The sequence below is a fragment of the Corvus hawaiiensis genome, chromosome 6, assembly GCF_020740725.1.
Source record: "Corvus hawaiiensis isolate bCorHaw1 chromosome 6, bCorHaw1.pri.cur, whole genome shotgun sequence".
Lineage (NCBI taxonomy): Eukaryota > Metazoa > Chordata > Aves > Passeriformes > Corvidae > Corvus > Corvus hawaiiensis.
The window spans coordinates 54,560,983-54,581,328 of record NC_063218.1 but is presented as its reverse complement, the minus strand read 5'-3'; the positions used below and the strand labels follow the sequence as shown (position 1 = coordinate 54,581,328).

Here is a 20,346-nt window from a genome sequence, read left to right as displayed (position 1 = left end):
GAGAGGAGAAGGTCGCTGCCACTCCCATGGCCATACACGCAGATATGAGAAAGCCCCAAGCCCTTCCTACACAAGCTAATGGCATGGTCATTGGTACGAGAGCAGCTACAGAAGGAGCAGCCACCTTCCACAAGCTCTGTGGGAAGCTATCCCCATGCACAAAGGGACACATGTAGCTACCACCCATCTCAGAGCAATGTCATGGTATCAGTAGACAAGGACAGATGGATCCTGCAAGGAGGTGGACATGCCTGATCTCCCTGTGTTCTCCATGCTTTCAACTCAGTTGTTTCAAACCTACCATCTACTTCATAAAATCATTTACTTATTTAATGCTGCTAAGAGCCAACATTTCAAAACGCTGCCCTGCACCTGCCACACAGGGCCAGGAGCGATTCTGGGAGCATTCCCAGCCCGGGCCAAGTAGGAGCACAACTGCGGGGATGAGGGACTTGTCACCCAAAGGATGCCCGGTGCCCCGAGCTGCTGTTCCGCACCCACACGCTCAGCCCCATCCCCGACAGCCAGGCTGGCCCCGGGGCTCACAGTTCCTCCCGCAGCGCTCCCCGCGCTGGCGGCTGCGCCCCCGCGCCGGGCCCGCCTCCGCGGCCGCGCAAGCGCCGCGCCGAGCCGGGCAGAGCCCAGCCGGGCAGAGCCGCGCCGAGCCGAGCCGAGCCGGGCAAAGCGGCGCCGAGCAGGGCAGAGCCGAGCCGAGCAGAGCCGCGCCACGCCGAGCCGAGCCACGCCGAGCCGGGCAGAGCAGGGTCGGGCAGAGCCGGGACGCGCCGGGGCGCGCCGGGGCGCTACCGCCGCCGCCGCCGCTCCGGAGCGTTCAGCACCGCGGGCACGGACAGCGCCCGCCGCCGCCGGCCATGGAGGCCGCGCCCTCCCCGGCGCCCCGGGAGCCGCGGCCCGAGGGGACGCGCCGCGGTCGCGACCCCGCCTCGCCCAGGTAGGAGCTGCGGGGTCGGGACAGGGGCGCGGAGCCCCGGCGGGTGGGAACTGCCGTCCTGCCGCCACCCGCGGCTCTGTGTGTGGAAGTGGTCGGTGTCACCGGGTTTTCCTAGCACCAGGGCCCCTCAGTCCCGCCGAAGTGTGTCCCGTCGTCCTACCGGGGGTGCAGACAGAATCCCTCACTGCCTGCCCAGCTGCCCACCCGCGATTCGGGCTCTGGCGATGTGCGCTGCCCAACCGGGGCCCTGGTTGCTCCTACCCCGGGGCCAGGAACACCATGCAGAGCCAATTGTGCCGGGGGGCTTCCCGGTTTGGTCTCCCGAGCAGGTTTCTATCCTGCAACATGGTGTGCTCCCTCTTCTGCAGCAACGGGAGACCTATTGTTGGTAAGCTCAGTGTGTTTCAGACATAACCTTATTGCACTCAGCTGTGGGCAAACATGGGTTTCACTCCAAAGATCTCCATAAACCTCCGCATCCCTCATCATGTCCCCCTGTGCCATATGCTCTCTTACCTGGTGTCTTAAGCCAAGTTGGCAGCCACAATCGTCAACATTTTCTGGAAACATCAACAGCCCATAATCATGGGCAAGGAGCCATCCCATATTCACGAGCACACTGGCACTTGTTAGACCAGGGCAACAGACCTGAGCTCTTCAGATTCTGTTTGACCAGAACACACCCCGAGGTCAGCAGCACACAAATCCCTTTTGAAAGCCCAAGGGTTTCATTTCTGTCTGGTACAGGATATTCAGGCTGAGAGAGCCCCACCCGCCCGGGGGCACTGACAGGGCACTCACTGCTCATTAGACAGCTCTGATGTCCTCGGCCAGAGGCTGCCGTGCCTGTGGGTGTTCAGTGACTCTCACACAGTCCAGCCCTAGTTTAGACCTTGCACATTCCTTGGGGCCGAGCTGTCACTGGAGCCATCTTCTTTGCTTGTCTGAGTACTCCTTCGCCATTCAGACAGATCTTGAAACGAACACTGCAGCCTGTGAGAGGTAAAGTTACAGAGTTAAGCCACCTGACACAGGTGTATTTCGAACTTCACCCATGCTGCTCACTCAGTGTTAGCTCTGTGGTCCCCACCCTCTGCCCTAGCCAAGGCTCTTCATCATCAATGTTCACCTCATCAGCAAAAAACCACAGATGTTAGAAAACACCATCTTCCTCCTGGCCTCTTTCAGTCTGGAACACCAAGGTGGGGATTTTCATTTCCTTTCCCTTTTCATTTCACTCCTTTTTTTCTTCAAAATGAGGCTTAGCAAACATGATTTTCCCAATGCAGACAGCTGTTCTGGCACTGAAGGCTGGGTGGGAACCTTGAGCCCTCCATGTCCAGCACACACACCTGTACCCACGGCAGCAGCAGCAGCTGCCTGGGGTAAAGATAAGGCTGTTCTTACAAGTCAATGAAAAGGATTATAAAACAAAACTTTTCCTGGCAGACTATGTGGGAAGCAGAGTTTTGCAGTCTCATTAATTTTTCATGATGATTTAACATACTCAGGAGTCTCACTAACAAAAAGACTGTAGGTCTTCTCAAGGGTATGCACGATCCTGCTGCTAGACTGAAAAAGCAAAACAAAAGAACTCCACAGGAATTGTTCACTGCACAAGGATTTGCCGCAGCCAAAGGAGGAGATGGATTGCTCAGGAGTGCCTGTCTCTCTCTGTCAGGGAGACAGGGAGCTAGATAACAAGGTGACAGTGAAATGCAATGAACCCTCCCCTAATCCCAGGGAAAGGGCACTCTTATCTCCTTAGAAAATACAAGGCAAAAAGCTATTTTTCTCAAGAGCTCCACCGCAGTTTTGCTGGTGGTACTTTCAAAGAGAAATTTAAATTCTATTATAAAAGCACATTCTTAAAAAGTCATTTACAGCTCTCCAGGAAAAAGCTATTAGTCTAGATGGGAGCTGACCTATAGCACATGGATTTAATCCAGAAAGAATTCATATTTCTTTTTCATTTGGGAATACTTGTACAGCTGATATGCAAACAAAACTTTGCTAGAGGAAGAAAAAAAAAAGGGAAAAGAAAATAAAACTAGCTTCTTTTTTTTTTTTTAATTAATGAAATTTTGTAGCACCTAATGGCTAATTGAGCAAAGGTTCCTGATGAAAAAGGGCTCCAGTTGTAGGCAAGGTACAGACTTCTGCCATTTTTCTCCTTGTTTTTATTCCTCCTTAAGATTCCTCTGTCAACAGGAGAAGTTGTAGTTTGAGTCAGGCATCAGACAGCTCCATTCACTCAGTAGGTGTTTCCCATCTTTCATATGCAAAGTGCTTCTTTCTTGATCCTCTCTTTAGTATGCAAAGGGGGGTATGATCTATTAAAAAAAAAAAAAAAAAGCAGTGCTTATAGAAATGGGCTTGGGGACAAGGGTGGAATTAGGCAGACCGAGAAAGGAGCCATTCCTGCAAAAGGCTGAATATTTTTGGCCCATTTCCCTCTCAGAACCACATGTGCGCTCCTACTTCGTGGCTTGGGGGGGAGAGCAAGACCAGGGAGTGCCAAAAACTGTAGTGGCTTAGGAAAAGGAAGGCTACTATTTCCCTGCCTGCAAAGCTTCCTCCATCCCAGCTCAGCTCTGTGTGCTGCAGAATTAAACCACCCCGAGGGGAATGTGCTGGGAGCAGGCAGCCAACATGGCATGTTTCCAGTAAACTTTGCTGGGGCCAAGTGAGCAGGTAAAGCCTAAAGCCAGGTCCTGCAGCCATCCTGTGTGGGGCAAAAGGATGCTGGTCTCTGGAAGAGGGAGATACTCTGCGCCAGGGGGATGGACCACAGACCCTCTATCCCACCACTGCTCCACATCCCTGCAGACCTGGAATGGCAGAAAGCTGTCTCCTTAGAAATCCTGACCCTCTCTTTCCTGTTTTCTTGTGGGAAGAGGCTGCAGTCCTTTTGCTGGTTCCCCCACACAAGGTAGGTGCCGTGGTACTCATCAGTATGAGCACCCTGTTTGTGCCCTGGTACTCATCTCAGAGAAGCACTGCTGCACTCAGAGTGACTCGGGCAGGTCCATAAATTGGATTATTGTTCTGTCTAGACATCTCAGGGCAAGAGACAGGGAAGCAAACAGCGAGAGCAGCACAGCTCACTGCTGTGGGTAACAGGAGCAGTTAACCCTAGTCCATCCCTTCCCTTACACCCCTTCTTTTCTCCTTTCCCAGCATCTCTCTGGTTACATGCAGCTGAGCCTGGAGAAGAAAATGGAGGCTGCCAGCTGCCTCTGTAGGCTTTTCTGCAGCAGAGACATCATTTCTGCTCACTTAGTCCCAAAGAAATCAAATATCTGACACAGCCCAGAGTGGGAATGAATGTTAAAAATAAGTCTTTGTCAGTGTCAGCAAGGCAAGCAGAGTCCAGTGTGGTGCTCTGCCCTCTTCTCCTCATGCCTGACAGCAAACAGACATCAGAAATCCCCAGAAACATTTTTCTAGCATAGTTCAAGGTCCTGAGGGCCCAGAAAAGTAATAGTGACATGGTTTCAGGCAAAGAAGGACCGGCCTACATGTCTGGTGCAGACCTCAGCAGACCAAAGGTTAAGCTCAGCAGCACTACAGCTAATTGGGAAAGCAGCAAGTGGAGACTTGAACTCTGCTGAGCTGCCAGCAGTGATTATCCGAACCGATCATTATTTGCAAGCTCCAGGTTTCCCTGGAGATTGTGGATAACCAAGGTCACATCGTCATGGAGTTGGAGACGGATGAGCATAAGGGAACTCATATCCGGAGGGTGATTGACAGAGCTGTAATTGTTTAGTCTGAAAAGAAGATAATGAAGAGAAGTCACGAGTGAATGATCCAAACTTGCCAAAGTTATTCCAGAATCTGAAGTCACTGAGGAGGCCAGGGATTGAGTTAGGAGACGACACACGGAGGAAGAGCAGAACTTGACAGCATTTCACAGCAAAGATGGTAAACAAGGAGAGTGTGATTTCATGTGAAATATTAGACTCAACGCTACCAACGTATGTGCAGAAAACCCGGAGGCAATCTGCGATATCCAAGAGTTTGGCATCTGCTTTCCCCTCCAGGAGGTTTTGTAGCCGAGGGGTTTGCGGAGGAAGAATTTTTCATTGCATGGTCTCCTGCCTCTCCCTGACCATGTTCAAAGTGTATTTTGTAAAAGCCCTTTTGTTCTGTCCAGTGTCACATATTCACCCTCAGATGAGGCAGACAGGCTAATTAAGTCATGAAAAGCCTCTGGTCCCAGATTACTGTGCAGATCCAGCAGTTTAAAGGGATGACAATTTTGTTTTTCCTTTGAAAAAAAAGATCAGAAATACAGTACAGGTGTAGGAACACCAAAACACAAGATGTCAGTATGGCAGTGTCTTTATAAATTATTATGCACTGCAGGAGAGCATCACCTATTTAAAGTGTGCAAAAATTAGGGAAAACAACAGGATCAAGGCTGAGGAAAAAGAGTAAATTAGAGGTAACAAAAAGGGAGTGAGAAGAGGTCTAGACCTTGTCAAAGCATAACACTACCATGACCTCAGCTCTCTGATGAAAATTCCGTGCAGTACAAAGCTACAAACCACAACCAAATCACTGGACACATGGGAAGAGCAAGATGATTTACACCTCAGGCTTGAAAGCGTGGCTTGAGGGACCCTCCAGGTCCTGTCCCAAATAACCTCTGCCCCTGCAGCTGACTAGCACTGTAGGGGATGTGGTGGTTTAGCATCTTCCCCTAAGGTTGCCTCTATGATTAGTAGAGAAGTGCAACGACTAATTAAAGATGTAATTTTATTTATTGACTGCCACAGACCCTAATCTTCCCTTGGTCTGTCTGCAGCACTCCTGCCTTGTGCTGCGCCTGAATCCCTCCCCGTGCAGGGACGACTCTGATGAGGCTGTAAGAACTCCAGACAAGAGTTCAGATTGCATCTCCTGAGCAGCTTTGCTGGCACTGCATTTGTAATCTCATATATGACATGTGTGGAGTCTCTTGTTGTGAACTACCTTTACACAGAGCTCTAACACAAATCACACACTTGAAAGGCCAGGTAATCCTGTCACTAATCCACCTGGGACAGGACAGCAAGGACTTCAAGCTTATTGTTGATGTTATTTGACAAGTTCTTTGGGTGACTGGGATATCATTGTCACAGTTCAGGAGCTTCTTCTTTGCCAGCTGCTCTCCCTCTTGCTGCATTGAACCAGCTCAAGTCTTACTAGTACCTTGCCTTGCAGCTCAGAGGCAAATGAGCACTGGAACTGCTGGGGACAACTTTATCTCAACCTTATCTCACTGAGGTGTGCACACACCTGTCTGCTGCTTTCTGGCACCTGCTTCAGCACAAACACTGACTTCTTCCCAGTTACTTTGCATTTGCACATCAATTATGGCTTCTGAAGTCAGGACCCAGGAATGTGCTATCTGTGTCTGTAACTACTGCAGCCTTCTTTAGGCTTAGAAACTAAACATAGCATTGGATGCTGCTTAATGAGTCAAGATTTCTCTGTTACTTGTCCTTGGACTGGTACAGTGTGCAAGCTGAAGTTGAGTGTGATGCCTGTGGCATGAGTGTCCACATCGGCACTGGTGTAACTGCTACCACAAACACTACTCTGCTGTAATGATTTCAATGAAATAAGCCCATTTTGTATAATCATGAAATATAGTTTATCAGTGTTGATAAACTCAACTGATGTTGGAAAGTACACAGCACAGACTGCCAAGGCCAATATGTCCTGCTTTCTGGAAAAAATAGCAATTTTCAAGCAATACTGAGCTAATAGTATTCTCCAGATTCTTTTGTCTTTGATAATCTCATGCCAGTTAACTTTGGGTGCAATTCCAGAGATGTGTAATCACTAAAATTCTGCCTTCTTCTATGGCTGTGAGAAAAATAAATGAGAGAGACTCTACAAAATTTTAAAAAACATCCCTTCCCCAACTTGTTATCTTAATTTTTTCCCATATCACACCAGGTGCCTCAGGCTAAAGTTGATCTCACTGCAGTCTTCCTCCAACATTCATAATTCTTTGAGACACTTTGTGATTTTGGCTGGTCTGAACTGTTCATCCTGTTTAATCCTGGACGCCAGGCACTGCAGCAAGACACATAATTCAGCTGTAAGAGACTGTGGCACGTGCTCTGAACAAGGACCAGAAACTGCTGGTGTTTGCATCTCTTGGGACAGCAATTCCTAAAGCATTTTGGGGTCTGAAGGACCTCAGTCTATTGTGTGTGAAGGGGTTTTTGGTGTCACACAGACAAAGCAGTCCCTCAAAGTATTATTCAAACTTTCTCCAAGCTAGCAAAACCTCTCGGGCTCCATAAATCAAGAACTATAGGAATGAAATAATGTTTTTAATTCCTTGGAGAAGAGAAAGTGTATCCTGCAGACACCTCATTACTTGGGAACTGGAGTCTGCAAATGTTTTGTCTCAGTAAATTCGGCAGCCAGAGGACAGTAAACTTTCAAAGGATCTATAGAGATCCCAGTCCATCCCCTTCCTACAAGGTAAGACCAATAAAATCTGTTGCTGTCATCCTTGGGAGATGTGTGTCTAAAAAGTTCCTGAAGAGCCCAGTGGAGCATGCAGGATGTGGGAGCCATTAGGGAATGTGCCAGGCTGGAGGCTGAAGACCCTGTTACACATCACAGCCCTCAGGTTCACTGCTCAGCTGTGTCAGTGCCAGGGATGACTCACTCTCCTGCTGACCCAACATGGAGCAGTGCCAGTCCTTCTGCAGAGCAATCACACTAATTAATCCTCCCAAGGAGTGCAGATAATTGAGTGGCTTCTAGACATGCAGATTCCATTGGTTTCTGTTTGCCCAGGCCTCTGTAATCTCTCTGGGTCCTGAGTTAGGACCCCCCTCCACAGTGAAATATCTTGGGAGAATTTTTGGGTGGGCTATTACCCAATTTTTCAAACTTTTGGAGCAACACACACAAAGGATGGATTACAGGATTCCCCATCACTTGGGATCCCTGAGTGAGTCACGGATGTCTTTATAAAAAGCATAATCCATTCAGCCCTTAAGCTGACTCCTGGTACTGGACACAGTGGGTGAGGTTTGACATTTGTGTTACGTGGGAGGTCTGTGAGCATCTCCAGTTCTCAGGATGCAACTCCTCAGCACAGCCTTTCAACCTCTCCCCTGTTTTACCTTTCCCTTCATTTCTCTCATAGGGAAAAACAAAATGCAGGACCTTGTCAGACCTGTCTTGCCATGCCAGAGATTGGGAACGCTGAGCTCAGCTACAGTGGCACTTCCTGGGAAAAAATCTGCCCAGTCCATCACTGCCCCATTCCTGCATCCCCCGGGCTGGGGGAAGACAACCTGCCCTCCTCCAGCCACACACTTGGACCAGTCTCCACCCAGTCCAACGGCCAGGTGCCATCAAGCTCCCAGGACTCACAGCAGCACCACCCATATTACCCCTGCAACCAGGAGGAGTCCCAAGGCAGCTATGGCCTGCCCTCGCTCCCTGGGCATGGCGAGAGGCCTGTGCTGTGTTCCCACCTTTCCAGTGGTGATTCTGTGCCAGCTTCCCACCACAAGGCCTCAGAAATGCCCTGGAAGCAGTGGTCCCCCGGGCAGCGGCAGCCAGTGCAACATCATGTTGTCACAGTCAGGTAAGAGGCACGTGAAAGGCATCTCCAAAGAGCATCTTCCAGACTTGATAGGGGCAAGTGGGAGGGATGAGCAGGGTGTGAGCTGGGATGCATGAAGCATGGGTTTGCTCTCCAGCTCAGGGCACCAGCTGCCCCAAAATGCACGGAGGGATCCAGTTTGCTCTCTACCTCTGTGTGGGCATACAGAGAGCTGAGTGGCAGCAGAGGGTAAGCACTGGCTACAGCTGAGCAGTGAGAGATACAAAAGGGGGGAACATTATTTGGCTTTCCAGGTTGGGCAGCAACCAGGGTATGAATTCTTTGTTGTCCATGACAGAATTCATTTGTGTACAGAGTGCCTGGATAACAACAGCCTGAACTGCAACCTCTGCTCCTTCCAGCCAGCACCATCCTTCCTCCTGAGAGTGCCTTTTAGAGTCCACTCTTGGCACAAGAGATCATGATCCCTTCACTGCTGCAGCCGTAGCCACTGAATCCTAATAAAAGATGGCACAGGATTCCTTCCTTGCCCACATTTCAGTGTTAGGCACAAAAGCCCTTTACAGTCTCTTTTTCCAGCCATTTACAGAGGATTTAATTTGCTTGTGTTTTCAGTGTAGAGGAACTGCAGTCAAAGGAGCCGGGACCCTTTTTCACTCATATGCTATCAACAAAATTGCCAACCACATCCTCTGTAACAGGTCATTTAAGTAGGAAGCACAGCTGGACTGCAAATCCCTGGCAGAGTGTGCAGCACCAGCAGTCAGAAAAGTGATAACATAATAATGCCAGAATGAGGTTTTTAATCCAAGCAAATCTGCTTGAGGAGCTATTGTGAGGGAATTAGCACAGGATGGGCAGTGCATTGCCAGAGAGAGACCTTGCTTTGATAATCTGGGGAGGCTTTTGCTCTGCTCCTCTCGGTCCTGAATCTACAGAGCATTAGCGTGACGAGCAAAACACAGAATCATTTATTACATGAGCCACCAAGAGTGACTCTGCCATGGGGAGCTCTCCTCCATTGCTTTTCCATTTCTCCCACTCATAACAAAGCTAGGAAGGATGAGCTTCCTCAAGGTCACCAGTTGGCTGCTGCATGGAGTGGGGGCCATCTGCCCAACACAGATATTGGAGTGCAGCAGGACCTTCTCCCAGTTTAAGCAGGAGTGTAGGAGGGTGAGAGGAGTTGGGAGCACTGGTTGAGTGGAGCTTGGCACAGCTGCAGAAGGAGGTGGGAGCAGTTCTCTGGAAGCTGGTCCAAGCCAAGGCTGTGCCAGACTGAGGCGTGTTTCAAGGGGATGTTTCAGCACGGAGAGAGCAGAACAAAAGGTCCTGCAGATATCTGACTCACCAAGATGCAGCTTTTTTTTCAGGATGCCAGTGGAAGGCTTGTCCTCAGGGATTCATTAACAAACTTTGGATCCCCTGGGGAAGGCTTCTTTATTTCCCCCCCCAGAGCCCTTCAAGTAGAGTGACAAATGCTCCTCTGTGAAGAAAATCCTGATAAAATATTTTTAGCAGCTCCACTGGCATTCTGCTCCTATAGGCTGAAAAGACACTGTCTTTGGAGGGGCCCAGGAAACAAGTAAGAGTCACCTTCTGGGGAAAATCCTTGCTAAGCTAAACAGGAAGTAAAAACTATCTACAGTTGTTGCTAGCCCAACTCATGAGATTTAATAAAGAGGTTTGCTTTTGTCAAGGAACCCTTTAAGAAGTGCAGGAAAAGCACTTAAACCAGATAGATTTTAATGGATGAGATATGCAATGGGATTTCTATGGGACTGCATTGCTAATGTCCAGTACTCTCTGCGGGGTTTTCTGAGAGGGGCAAAAGGAGGAGTGACTACATGGCTTCCCATCCTGTTTGGTTAAAATGGGAGAGGAAAAGGCTCTGTTATTCATTAAACTAATTCACACAGTGCCAGAACTGTGTCAGCACTGGCTCACCTTGGTGCTTATAGCCCTGCAAGGGTTAACCTGCTCAGGGATCAGCCCAGCACTGGGCTTCCCAGGAAAATAATAAATTAACACATCTTTTTTCCTTTCTGTCTGCAGACATGATAAAGCTTTCAGGATGCCAAAAAGGTATGTTTAACAGCAAAAGCTTCCTGTCCTTGTACCCTGTGATCAGTGCTCTCCTCTCCTGCTATTAGGAGAAGCAGAGTGTTACTGCTGGTGACATCCCAGCAGGCCCGGCTCCAGAGGCGAGGTCAGCGCTCCTGGGGCTTTCCGCTCTTTGGAAAAAATCTCCATTTGCTTGTGAGATCAATTTAACCTGCATTAATGAATAGCAACACTGTCCCAGTAGCTGTTCTTGGGCAGGTGCCTGGCTCTAACCTATACAGTAGCTTTATATATATATAAAATAATTCTCTCTGTGTGTGTGTGTATGTGTGTATATATATGTGTGTAAGATTAATCCAGCTTGTTTTATCCGAGGAGCAATAACAAAAAGAGCTCATCCAGGAAATAAACTTATCTTTTCAACAGACAGAGAATTTTAAATACATTTATCAAAATTAAAGTAATTTGATTGCTTTCTACTTGTACTTAAAGTTGACTTTTGTAAACTATTACTTCTGGATGGTTTGGGTAAGCACCTTTTTTTTTGTTCTTTTTTTTTCTGGTAATTGGACATGGAAATACCCAAAACATCCTCCAGAAATTAGGTAAAGAGCAGTTTTGTTCATTTTCATAGGAAAGACTTTGTCTATGAAAACAAACTTGATAAGGCAGTTGTAAATTGAAAAAAAAAAGCCAAAAAAAAAAAAATCAAAAGTTATGTGAAAAGGTGTTTGAAGTGCTTATGATGGTTTCTAATGATGAAATAGCTGCAGTGGAGTCCCAGGCAAAAGGGGCAAAAGAGCAGGAAAGCAGAAACATTCCATCTCAAATAAAGTTCATAAATATTTCACTTCCCTTCACAGATACTTGTCAACTATTTTTGAACAAAGAATTTCTTATATTTCAGAAATACAGCAGAACACAAAAGAACTACCTAGAACCTTCCAAACCAGAGCAGGAACCCATTCTGCTATCTTATATCTCAACTGATGTTTCTGAGAAAGACAAAAATCTTGACACAGTAAAACCTGCACTGGTAAAAAATGTGGGAGAGTAACTTTCATAGATCATCCTACATGGGAGCCAGTTTGTTCCAAAGGAAAAACAGAACTTGGATAGAAAATTTTACACCAGCTCTTTAAGAACAAAAGTAACTGGCAAATAATACTTTGGCCAGAGTAAGCTGCTTCCCTGGAAGGATTTTGATGGTATAGAAATGTCATCAAAATTCTGTGAAATGTCATGAAAATTATATGTATTCTAGTGAATACATGTGAATTTAGACCAGTGACAGTGGGCTTGCTCTGGTCAGTCACCTTCAGGGACTCTTCAGAATAACCTGAAGATTTCTCAGGGTCCACGGTCTGGAAATCTGCAGCCCAAACTGTTGCAGCCACCAGCTGACATAGCTCAATGTGAGGGAAATGAAGAGGCTCTTTCTAAATGCAATCTTTGAATTTAAATGTTTAAAGCTTCATTTTGCCCAAGGACACAAGAGTCTGGTTTTTATTATTTCTGATTGAAAAAGCTGGAAAATGCAGGGAGGCAAAATGTAATTACCCGAGTTAATTAGAGCTGCCTGCAAACATCCAGTTAGAGGTGTACTATGTTCATTAATAGCTGCACTAGAGCCTCCAAGCCTCACAATAAATAAGTGCTCAAACCAGAGACCCTGATTTTTTCCTTCCTGTTACTCACACCTCATTGGCTCTACAGCAGGTTTTTGCTCAGAGCAGAAGCATCTCACCAGCTGCATTTTTCTCTTCCTGTTGCCTGCAGTTACTCCCAGCTGATCACGGAGTGGCCGCTGGCCATGCTGGTGCTGTGCTCCGTGGCAGCAGTGATCTGCACCATGGCTGGGCTGCTGGTTGGGAATCTGCCTGACTTTTCAGAACCCCTAATGGTAAGTCCCTACAGTTGATGTATCAATAGGAATGTAAATCCATGCCCAACCAGTGATATCATCCCTCCAAGATAAGCAGAATGTACCAGTCCTGCACAGCTGCCCCTGACACACAGGGAGAACACATCCCTCAGCCATGCTGTGCACTCCCACCAGTGCCTTCACTCCGGTGTGGAGACACTGCCAGCACAAACTGGGATTGCTCCCTTTGCTCCCCTTCCAAGGCTGGAAGGCTGAGATTGCCCACAGGGAATAGCTAGGCTCAGCAGAGACTGGATAGAAGAGCTGGCTTTTGCTCCTACAGTCTGTGCATGAGGCTCTTGATGTGGAGAGCATGCCCTGTTCTGAGCACTATGCACATGGAATGTTTTCCATGTGGAATGCCACATTCCCTAAAGTCATCCCTGCCTCTTGTTAATGGAGGAATCTTGAAAAAATAAGAATACGCTAGAGTTTGTCTGCAAAAAGGAAAATTAGTCCCATTTCTGTAAGGGCCTATTACACTTGAGAAGGAGGAGAGATTCTTAGGTGATCAGGGAGAGAGAATTGTAGCCATTGTTGATGGGAAGGGAAAGGGAAAGGGAAAAGGGAAGGAGACGTATTTTTTCTCTCATTTCTGGGATGCAGTAGTTCAAGGGAAAGTTCAATTCGTGCATCTCTCCAAGATGCAGTAATAGTCTCATACAGTTTCCATGTGTCAGAGGAGGCCTAAGGACAGCTGAGCAGAAGTGGAGCTGTGACAAAGCCCTTTTCCTTGGTGCAGGGTTTTGAGCCACGGGACACTGACATTGGCAGGAAGCTCATTGTGTGGAGGAATGTCGAGAGCCATACAGGCTACAAGAAGACCCTTTCCCTTTCTCCCTATGCCAAGAAGAAAAGGTATTTGAGCTTGGTTTGGGGGATTTGAGGAACATGTTGGTTGTAAAGTCATATATTCAATATTCAATATTCAATATTCAAAAATATCTATGTGAATTTCAACATACATCCTACGCTTAAAAGCAACTGAGGCATTGGAGAGTTTGAAGTCTGTGTGCCTGCAATGGATTTGGGCTGCCTATTGCTGTGTGTGGCACCAGAGCCTTGTCAGTGAATGTAATTCTCAGCCAGACGCTCTCTTGTTAATAATAATAGTTAACAGTATTATTAACAATAATCTGCCCTCTTGCTAGCTATGATGACCTTGGCATTGGCAGAGGACAGAAGGCTGCTCAGGGAGAACAAGCAGCAAGGACACGGAGAATGGTGGAAACCATCTATGGAGCAGATGGATTCTTCTGTGGTCCCCCAGGTGAGTGAAATCTCGATGGGGCAGTAAATACTGCACACCCAGAACTCAGCTGGCAGAACTGTCAGAGTTTAGGACACAGGGAATACTCTGAATTTGCTCTAAGCAAGAAGTGTGTACAATTCCACCTGTGAGAGCTCTGACAGTGCCCTCCCAGCACTTCATACCTCAGTGGTCAGAAAAGGCTGGTTCAGAAATTCTGAAGAGTTGTTTCTCCTTCTTAACTCTTTGCCATACTTCTTGTTTTCGCTTTAGAAATATACCTTGAAAGCACACATTAAAGGACTAATGTTTTCACCATTTACCCATATCAAAAGTGAATACTCTGGAAAAACAGCATATGCCCCACTCGCTGTCTGCTCCCTCTCCCTTGTCTGCTCCCACTCCCTCTCTGTTCCTTCTTTTCTTCTTGAAAAATGTAAATGGCAGTAAAATCTGGAGAGAAAAACAGAAAGCTCCAACACCCCCAAATTTGTCCCAAAATGGACACTAGTAAGTAGAAAGAAGAGGAACAACATGCAGATATTTTTATTCTCTTCCCTGCCTTCTATCCACCTCTGAAACAAGTCACACACCAAACCCGCAGGTCCTTGGGGCTTTTTGGCTGAGCTCGAGCTCCTCCCTTGTTCCAGGGGTGCAGAACCAGATGCCAGCAGTCGCTAAAGGCAAGCTGATATTTGATTTTCAAAATGCCGTGATGCTGCTGACCTGTTTCAAGGAGCAGGGGTAAGGTCACACAAAGCACATGCTCACCACTGTCTTGTGACCTGCTTCCCTCCAGGGAGTCCTCCAGAGCAGTCCTATGGACAGAGATACATATTTCTTTTTTCTGTGGAGACTCTACTCCAAACAGCCTGGCTGCTTCATCTTCATTACCTAATCCTTTTATGATTTTTTTCTTCTTCTTCTTTATTTCAGAAAAGAGCTATTCCCAGCTGGTATTTATGTCCACAACTGCTGGGAGCTTATGGAACTTGCAAGCAATTCAGTCTATGTGTCAAATGGAACAAGACAAGGTCAGTGATGGCAGGAAGAACACAAGTACAGGCTGTCTCTTTTCTGTCTGCTGCAATCTTTGATGTCTTGCTGAGAGGATGCCAGACAAAAAACAATGTAAGCTATGCAACAGGTTTTACCTGGAGGATTCCAAAGCATTTCACCTACTTGGCAATACAGGGATGATCCCACCTGCCAGCTGCAAATTAAACAAGAATAAAGGACACTGAACAGGAGCTGGTCTAGAAGCTAAAGGTGTCCATCAGAAGCTGATGAGGATTTTGGGCAGCAGAACATAATTATGGAAATGGAGCTACCAGCTTGGAGATTGGTGGCAAGCTTTACAAGTGGGAAGTTTAATTGGATGAGCTGCATTTGCCATAGGAGCCAAATTTTCAAATCTGTGGTTATAAAATATAATAATGGACAGGGTTTAATTTTTGCAAAAGGCTACCAACTTTCCATAGCTTTGGTGTTTGGGATTTGTCACTGGGAGGATGGATGGCAATGAGTGGTACACCTTGGGTAAAGAGGAAAGGGGAAAAGGAGAGAAGAGGACAGGACAGGACAGGACAGGACAGGAGAATTACTGCAGCGAGTAAGGAACACTGGGGCTGCAAGAGAGGGTCTGACCTGATGCCCCCTCATGTTTTTCAGATACGCTCACACGTGCATTTTAGAGACCTGTGCCAGCGCACTGAAGCCAACGAATGCTGCCCGAGCTGGTCTGTGGGGAACTACATTGCTGTCCTGTACAACAGGTCTTCGTGTCTGGAGATAACCCAAGGAGACATCTCCCACACCCTGGCCCTGCTCCGTGCCTGTGCTCCAGACTACCACCGAGGTGTCCTCACGCCATCCTGCATAGGCCCCGAGGCTGTCAGACAGAAACACTCTCAGTGTGCTCAAGTCCCAGAAAAATGTACCCGCTTCAATGCCATCTACCAACTGCTTCACTTCTTGGTCGACAGGGACTTTCTCAGTCCCCAGACGATGGAGTACCAAGTGCCCTCTCTCAAATACAGCTTGCTTTTCCTGCCTACAAGAAAAGGTGCATCTATGATGGGGATCTACTTAGACAACCTTGAAACCTGGGATCTGTTTGATAACTACACGTCTATCACTGGAATGGACCTGGGCCTTAAACAGAAACTATTCCAGCACTACCTTTTACTTGATACTAAGTATCCAGTGCTGGCAATATTAGCTATTTTTCTAAGCATTTCTTTTTATTTACGCTCAGTATTTATTACCTTGATGGTCCTCCTCGCTGTTGTCAGTTCTTTGATGATCTCCTACTTCTTGTACAAGGTGGCCTTTAGATTCACCTATTTCCCTTTCATAAACCTGACAGCAGTCATCATTCTCAGCGGCATTTGTGCCAACCACACTTTTGTCTTCTTCGACCTGTGGAACCTCAGCAAGAGCCAGAACCCTTCTGCCGGGCTTGCTCAGTGGGTGAGTCAAACCATGCACCATTTTGCGTATCTCATGCTGGCCTCGTGCTTCACGACGGGTGCTGCCTTCTACGCCAGCTACATCAGCAACATCACAGCTATCCGCTGCTTCGCCGTCTACATGGGCACCTCGGTGCTGGTGAATCTGGTTTTCATGATGACCTGGCTGCCCTCTTCGGCCGTGCTGTACGAGCGCTACATCGCAACGACCTGCGTTTACAAGCCGGAAGCCTACTGGAACAACAGCAGCCACAAGAGAGTCGCTCTCTCCGTCCATTACGTCCTCCAGGCTCTCCAGAACACACTGTCTGAAACTTCCAAGCTGCTCTTTGAAAAGCTTCTGCCTTGTGGGGTCATCAAGTTTCGGTACATCTGGATCTGCTGGTTTGCTGCCTTAGCCATCGGAGGTGCCTACATTTCCTGTTCCAACCCCAAACTCAAACTCCCGACTCTGGAGACATCGTCGGTCCAAGTGTTCAGGCTGAGCCACCCCTTTGAGAGGTACGATTCCGAGTACTGCCACCAGTTCATGTTTGAGAGGCTGGAGCATGGAGAAGGGCAGCGTATGCCTGTCACGATTGTCTGGGGCATTCTGCCCGTGGATAATGGGGACCATTTCAATCCAAAAAGCAATGGCACCCTAGTGACAGACACCACCTTCACCATCCAAAATCCTGATGCCCAGAAGTGGCTCCTCGAATTCTGCCAAAAAGTGAAGAACAAAACTTTCTATTACCCTGATGCAGAGCAGAAATCTACGGTGTGCTTCATGGAGGAGTTCCTCAGGTGGATGGACAGTCGCCAGTGCTCCCAGCGAGACCACAGCTTCAACCTTTGCTGTAACCAGTTCTCCTTCCCTTACAGAAGTGAAGTCTTCCTGCACTGCATCAAAATGATGCTCCTGGAGGAGGGCAGGGAAGGGGCAGAAACGTACGATCTGGGCCTCAGGTTTGATGGGGAGGGGAATCTCACTGCCTTAGTGCTGCAGTTTCAAACTATTTATCACTACAGCTTCAACTACAGCAAAGTCAAACAATTCTATGAGGAAATCAGCCTCTGGATAACAGAGGAAATGAAAACTGCCCCCATGGGGCTTCAGAACGGGTGGTTTACCAGTAAATTACAGCTGTACAACCTCCAGCACAGTCTCAGCACAGAAACCATGGTGGTCATGGGGCTCTCCATAGCCATTTCCTTCGTGGTGCTGCTGCTCACGACCTGGAACGTTCTGCTTAGCATTTTCTCTGTTACTGCCATTGCAGGCACCGTCCTGGTAACCACTGGCCTTTTGGTCCTCTTGGAGTGGCAGCTCAATGCAGTGGAGTCTCTCTTCATTTCAGCTGCAGTAGGTCTCTCTGTTGACTTCACCGTCAACTACTGCATCTCCTATCACCTGTGCCCCCATTCCGACCGCCTGAGCCGAGTGGCCTTTTCCCTGAAGCAGATGAGCTGTGCCACAGCCATGGCAGCTTCTGCTCTCTTCTCTGCAGGGGTCATTATGTTGCCTGCCACAGTCCTGGTGTACAGGAAGCTGGGGATATTCATCATGATGATCAATTGTATCAGCTGTGGGTTTGCCAGCTTCTTCTTCCAGTCGCTCTGCTGCTTCTTCGGCCCGGAGAAGAACTGCGGGCAGATCCTTTGGCCTTGTGCCCACACCATGAAAGACTACTCTGATGACTCCGGGCCGAACGGAAACTTTGCCTGTGGGGGCAGTGAGAAGCAAAACCGGTTGCGGAAGGTCCAGGAGTCCAACACTGCAAACGAGCAATACGAGCTCCAGCCCTTGTCCAGGAAACTCAGCGACAGCTTTGACAACAGCACTTCCACAAGCAAGCTGTCCAACCAGCCCTCTGTGCTCTCTGAAGACATACAAGTTGAAGACAACAGATGCCCTCGAGTGGGAACGCACCCCTCCCTGGAAAGAGAGAGACAGAATCTGCAGGAGACCCTTGGAGACCAGCAGGTCGGCCTGTGCCAGTGTCCCGCCTTGCAAACTTCCTCTCCTTACAAGCACAGCACCTCAGAAACAGAAATTCACAGGGAGAGACTCTGCCGAGATTGTCGCTGTCAAAAGTATGGTCTGAAGGCATGGGATGGGTCTGGGCTGGACCACATCCAGCCAACTGGCATGAAAGAAGAAGGGCAGCTCAATAAATCCCAGTGCTCCAGTGACACTGCCCAGCAGCAGTCAGATTATACCTCAGACCACAGCCCTCTCCCTGCTGCTGACATCTACAAAATTCACAGATGCCTTTGTTCTCTTGGCAGCTCTTTTGATATGCTCAACATCTCCAGCGAGACATCGATCAGTGATTTCGAGCAAGGCCTGAAGCTCGCTGAATCAACCAGTTCCTGTCCCGATGCCTTGGAGCTGTCTGACTCCTACGGTAACGCGGAGCGAGGTTACCTGAACGGGAAGAGAGATACCCTGCGGCTGGACCTGAGGGAGACTGTCTTTGATGTCTCTCCAGCTGCATCACAGCAGAACAGCTCTTCATGGAAAAATCGGTTTGGATTGGGAAACGAAGGGCCGGTCGTGCTACCTAACAGCCAGCCAGACATGCCTGATGTTTGGATCAAACGATCCAGTGCACAAAGTTCCGGTTACAACAGCTGAGACCTTGCAGAAAGCAAAGCTGCTGCTAGGGGAAGTGGAAGCCTGAATGTCCTTAGAGCTGTAAATATCAATTTTTTCCTCCCACCTCTCCTAGAGCTGAGACTATTTCTTAGTATTTCAGCCATACAAAACGCGTGTTTTCACAGAACCAGCATATCTGATGCCACCGAGAGGACTGAGAGCCATCTTGTTGGACTACAAGCCCTTTGACTTCCGTCTGGTGCCATGTTCACAGCTGTTCACAGGACTTACCAAGTAAACCTGGTTTGTCATTTCCTACAAGGTGATTAGGTTTTGTTTTCTTGAGAGAAATAATGAGGTGAAGCTCCCCAGGTATTTAACGACAGAGAAGGAGAGCTCATGTAAAAAACAACAAAAAAAATTAAAAAAAAAAAAGCCAAAACTGAACTACTGAAAATCTAGCTATCAAGTGAAGTGTACTGTTACTAACAAAATTTAAAGTTTTTCATTTTCTACTTTATGCAAAGCCCAGGTCCACAGATCCCATCAAAATATTATTTAAATATTATAAAAAAGATATCATTAAAAGTCCTGTCAAGACTTTCGAGTTGACACAGCCTCTTCCCAACCATGGGAGAGGCTGCAGAATCCAGCCCAAATCAATTTCCAGTAACAACTTCAGTTTGTTTTATCTGAAGGAATTCTAATACTGCCAAAGACTTTCAGTGTGAATTTCCCCCTTGAGGAAAGAGTCCTCATCCCCCCCAACTCAGGTGCCTTGTTGTGTCCTCTTCACAGCATGTTTCCACTCAAGGCATTCCCCACAAACATGTAACTTTTTAAAATTCACATATCTGGTGAATCTTGAATTTTAGGGGTTTTTCCTCCTCTACCAGAAACCAACAGGAAAACAAGCATTTCTTTGCCCTTATTTGTTGAGAAATAAAACATTCTCTCTACAAGTTGACATACAATAAATGCTTATAACAAACTTTTCTAAAATCTGTATGATGCTTCATTTTCACCATGAACACTGTGGTTATTAATCTTTTAAGTGCTTAATATATTTTCCAAAGGGAAATAGATATCTTTAAAATACTTATTCTTCTGACACCCACGAATTGTTCCTGTGCTGTGGGAGACAGACACCAACTCCCTGATATCCATTAGGGACATGGACTTTTAAAGCTAATATCAGTGTTTGAAATATGTCAAATATGCCAGTTTCATGGGTTTGGATTTTTCATGTTTCAGTTTCATGGTTTTATACCGAAATTGTCATAGTGGATGTTCAGGTGGGTGTTTGGGCAGCCAAGGCCACCCTCAGGCTGGGACTGCAGCACCCTCCTCACGGAACTGCTCCCATTGCTCTCGGGAGAGATTTCCCACCCATTATGAAAACCATGTTAGCCAACACTGCAAAAATGTCTGTTAAGTCGGGAAACATTTTATACAGATACCTCATTTCACCTTGCGGCATTAGAGAGCAATTTTAGTACCTCACACACCAGCGG

The 20,346-nt window shown here is 47.5% G+C and overlaps 2 protein-coding genes across 3 annotated transcripts in view; one reads left to right on the top strand and one right to left on the bottom strand.

Annotated features, from left to right (window-relative positions):
- The window catches only part of CCDC9B (coiled-coil domain containing 9B), a 38,868-nt gene extending 37,247 nt beyond the window's left edge, over positions 1-1,621 (bottom strand). The window contains exon 1 of the mRNA XM_048305832.1: positions 1,469-1,621. The gene's annotated coding sequence lies outside the window, so the exon portion shown is untranslated. The remainder of the gene's footprint in view (positions 1-1,468) is intronic.
- Positions 858-19,827, top strand: DISP2 (dispatched RND transporter family member 2). 2 transcript variants are annotated; one of them, XM_048305829.1, is made up of 8 exons: positions 858-952; positions 8,118-8,564; positions 10,599-10,628; positions 12,387-12,510; positions 13,274-13,389; positions 13,683-13,801; positions 14,717-14,814; positions 15,452-19,827. In XM_048305829.1, the coding sequence occupies exons 1-8, from the start codon at positions 873-875 to the stop codon at positions 18,869-18,871; spliced, it is 4,434 nt and encodes a 1,477-aa protein (XP_048161786.1). In that variant the 5' UTR covers positions 858-872; the 3' UTR covers positions 18,872-19,827. The 2 variants fall into 2 exon arrangements, with proteins under 2 accessions (XP_048161786.1, XP_048161787.1); XM_048305830.1 differs by lacking the exons at positions 858-952; positions 8,118-8,564; positions 10,599-10,628; positions 13,274-13,389 and having other exon boundaries at positions 12,433-12,510.
- The last annotated feature ends 519 nt before the right edge of the window (positions 19,828-20,346 follow it).